The sequence below is a fragment of the Pygoscelis adeliae genome, unplaced genomic scaffold (genome assembly GCF_000699105.1).
Source record: "Pygoscelis adeliae isolate BGI_AS28 unplaced genomic scaffold, ASM69910v1 Scaffold148, whole genome shotgun sequence".
NCBI lineage: Eukaryota > Metazoa > Chordata > Aves > Sphenisciformes > Spheniscidae > Pygoscelis > Pygoscelis adeliae.
The window spans coordinates 1,904,871-1,908,257 of NW_008825258.1; the positions used below are offsets into that span (position 1 = coordinate 1,904,871).

At 42.4% G+C, this 3,387-nt stretch overlaps 1 protein-coding gene across 1 annotated transcript in view; it reads left to right on the plus strand.

Moving 5' to 3' along the window:
- The first annotated feature begins 392 nt into the window (after positions 1-392).
- Positions 393-3,387, plus strand: part of ATXN7 (ataxin 7) — a 62,096-nt gene continuing 59,101 nt past the window's right edge. Inside the window, exon 1 of the mRNA XM_009329493.1 lies at positions 393-447. Coding sequence (XP_009327768.1) covers positions 429-447 — 19 coding nt within the window. The 5' untranslated portion in view covers positions 393-428. The remainder of the gene's footprint in view (positions 448-3,387) is intronic.

Below are 3,387 nucleotides of genomic sequence, written 5' to 3' on the forward strand. Positions count from 1 at the left end.
GCGCTTGCCCCAGTTCCTGTAATCCGGGACACGGTGCGAGGAGGTCTGAGCCAGTCCCCGGAGGCCGGCACCTCCTGCCCTCGATCCAGCCTGGGCTTGGGGCGGGGGGAGCCCCCCCTTAAGGGGAGGCATCAGGTGAGGCATCCCCCTCCGCTGACAGCGGCTCGGGCAGCCCCGGCCCCCCGCCCCGCTCCGGGGGACGGGACGGCAGATCTCGGTCTCTCTGAAGCTGTGTTTACTGCCGCAGCGATAGGAGCGCGTATCCCTGATGTGCTGGCTTGTTCCCACAGGGGAATGGGTTGCAGGTCAGTAGCGGGGGGGTCAGCCCCTCTCTGTGACTTCTGCGCGGATTGAGATCTTGTGGATTTTTGGTTTTAGGAACAGCATTAGAAGAAAGTTTCAAGGAATACGGAAGAAACCGAGAAGCAATGCGACTTTGCCGAGAAGGTGAGTGTGATTCAATCTTGAAGAAAAGTGTACGGAGAAGTTTTCCTGCTCGTAACTAACTAGTTACGAGAGGACATGCCTGGGAAAGAGAAAGGAAACTTACCTTCAGTCCTATCGCTTTGGATTTGGGACTTGCGGCCTGTCAGTGAGTGGTGTTATTAGCATTATTATTAAATTAACATATAATCTGGAAACTACAAGGTAAGGTAGGGCATAGGTTATTCATCATATTGCCTTTACCGTGTTTCAAGTTGGATTTTTTTTTTCCACTATAAATAATCCTAAGGAAGCTGTGTGACCAGCACTGCTAATATCTTCTCTTGAGCTAAAATATTTTGACTCTTAATATAATCCATTTGAACACTGATCCCTTTCTCTGTCATGTCAATGTGTTATGTCTATTTCTTAGTGTGTTTATTTCTTAAAGTGTGACCTTTCACCTGTGGTTAGCAAAAGCCCATTAACAGCCCTGTTCCTTTCAAGAGTAACAATGCTACTTGAAATTGCAAGCCAATGATGAATGAAAGCTATAGATCATTGGTAACTTCGTAACAGGGAGTGGAGAAAACAGCGATGAGTCCGATTTGTGATGTTCAATTTTCTTTTTTTGTTCTTCCAGTTTAACGATTGTTTTATTGCAGAGAAACGTTCTAAAACTTCCTTAATGTTGCTGGCGCTGGCTCAGTTCAGTTGGGCTTTCTGTTACTGAGAAGTGTGCCATAGACTAGGCATCGCTGTTTTAAATACTAGATCTGTTAGACCCGAGTCATTTATTTGATACTTTTCGGAATGGAAGACTGAGTTTGTAAACTTGGCTTATGATCACAGAAGGCAGGACTTGCCAGGACCTTAGGAGATGATCCGATTCAGCACTTGCCTACTTGTGAGCTACAAACAGCAAATGAAAACTAAAGCGAGGTGGCACGGCCTAGTAAGATTGGGAGGCAGTGATCTGTACTGAGGCAGAATCAAAATGTCTATTTACTGTAGAATTACTGGCGGTGTTAAAATTTGGGAAAAATCAATTTCTAGGACCAGAGTCAGTGGTCACTGACCTGTAAGAGAGATGCAACAGACAGCTATGCTGTGGCATCAGGGGGGTTGGACTAGATGACCTTTAAAGGTCCCTTCCAACCCAAACTATTCTATGATTCAGAAACACTTGTGCCATTTTGCTATCTTCTAAGTGTACATGTAAGTTCTTGGGCATTTGAAAAATCACTTTATTACTTCATTGCCAAGTTCCAATCTAGTAGTTGTGTTGGATATTTAATTTATTTTTCTGAATAGGCAAATCATTCAATTGCTAAAACAGCATTTATAACAATAAGCATACACATTATCCTAGTAAAGATTTTACTAATAAGGATTTTCAAACATTCTTTCTTATTTCTACCTCTTAAAATGCAAGCATCTAAGGTTTCCAGATTTTAAAGATTAGCTGGCAGGGTGAAGAATAATCTTTTTTTTTTTTTCTTCCTCTGGAGAGAGATCATGAAACTGTTTTTGTATAGGCTGACCACTGAGACACAGCTTCTCCGCACTGACTCCAACCATGTGAGTGATTTGTAGGGTTATGAGTTGAAGGAAGTTCATAAAACACCTTGAGAATTAAAAGTGAAACTTAGTAGCTCTGTCAGGCTTCCAGAGGTCTATTTGTTTTGGTTGCTTTATGACATATGAATGAGACACTGACTTGGCGTATACCTGTAGCTAGTCTGTAGGGAGCTCGGCCTACTGCAAAATAAAGCAAAAGGAAAAAGCAGCAAAACGTGCCAGCATATGTTATGTGTTGTGTTACCAAATAAGATTTCAAGAATACTGTAACTGATTCCTTTTCCCAGGAAGAATTTTGCATTCAAAATTGAGGAACAAACATTTATTAAATAATTGGACTGTCTAAACCATGGATCTTAACACAGAAAGGTGAACCAAAGGTATAAATTTTGTCAAATCAAGTCTAACTTCAAGATTGTTGTCGTGGTACCACACGGTATTTTAAGTGTGGCTAACAACAGAACTCGTTGTGTAAGAAAGTTATTTCTCTACAGATTGGGAGTTGACTCAGAGGCCCAACTTCACAAAAGGATTTCAAGGTTGTTTAGGCTAATTTAACCTCGCATTGCAACTCTTCCAGTTTGCATAAAAGAATTAAATATTCATGGCCTGGAGAGGGAGCGAAGGAGGGAACATGACTTTACAGCCCACTTACTAGAATTGGGTTCAAAACCAAGAACTATTTTCTTTATTTAACAATTGTCAGCTTTCAGGTCAGGCTCCCACCGGCCTGTGTACCCACTGGGTTATGGGTTGTAGTCACTTCCTTTCCCACATGCCGTTTCTCTGCATCTTCTAGCGGGAATGGCTTCATCATCAGCCTGCCAGGTGGCGAGAGGTGGATTTCAGGCTCGCAGACAGTAGAGTCTGAGTCTCCTGAATGAAGAGTGAGTGTTCCCATTGTCCTAACACTGTATTAAAAAGGGGCTTAACGTTACCAGCTTCTCCTTTTGTTAAAGGAAACGAATGATGCCTGTTATTCTTTTAGAGGAATAAAGGGCATAAATGTAATTCCAGGACAACATTTGCAAGCTGTAGAGAGAGGCAGGATTTCAGACACATCTTTGTCACTGGCATTTCCTATTTGCTGGTCAGACAGCTCCTCTCTCGGCATGCTGGTGGTTGTGAAGCCTGATGAGTCCTTAATACCTGTCAGCGATGCTAGTTCCATGTAGGGATCAGGAAACTAAAATTAGTTCATTGTCTCAAACACTTTTTTCTGTATCTAACCCTCCTTGACATAACCAAGCTCTCATCGAAGTAAGAACTGGAAATTGAATTTGGGCTTCCCACACTCCTGATGTTTGTGTCTCATGCTTCCCTGTTTCTTTTTCACTGCTCTTATATGCTTTCTATTCTGCTAATCCATAATATGCAATCATT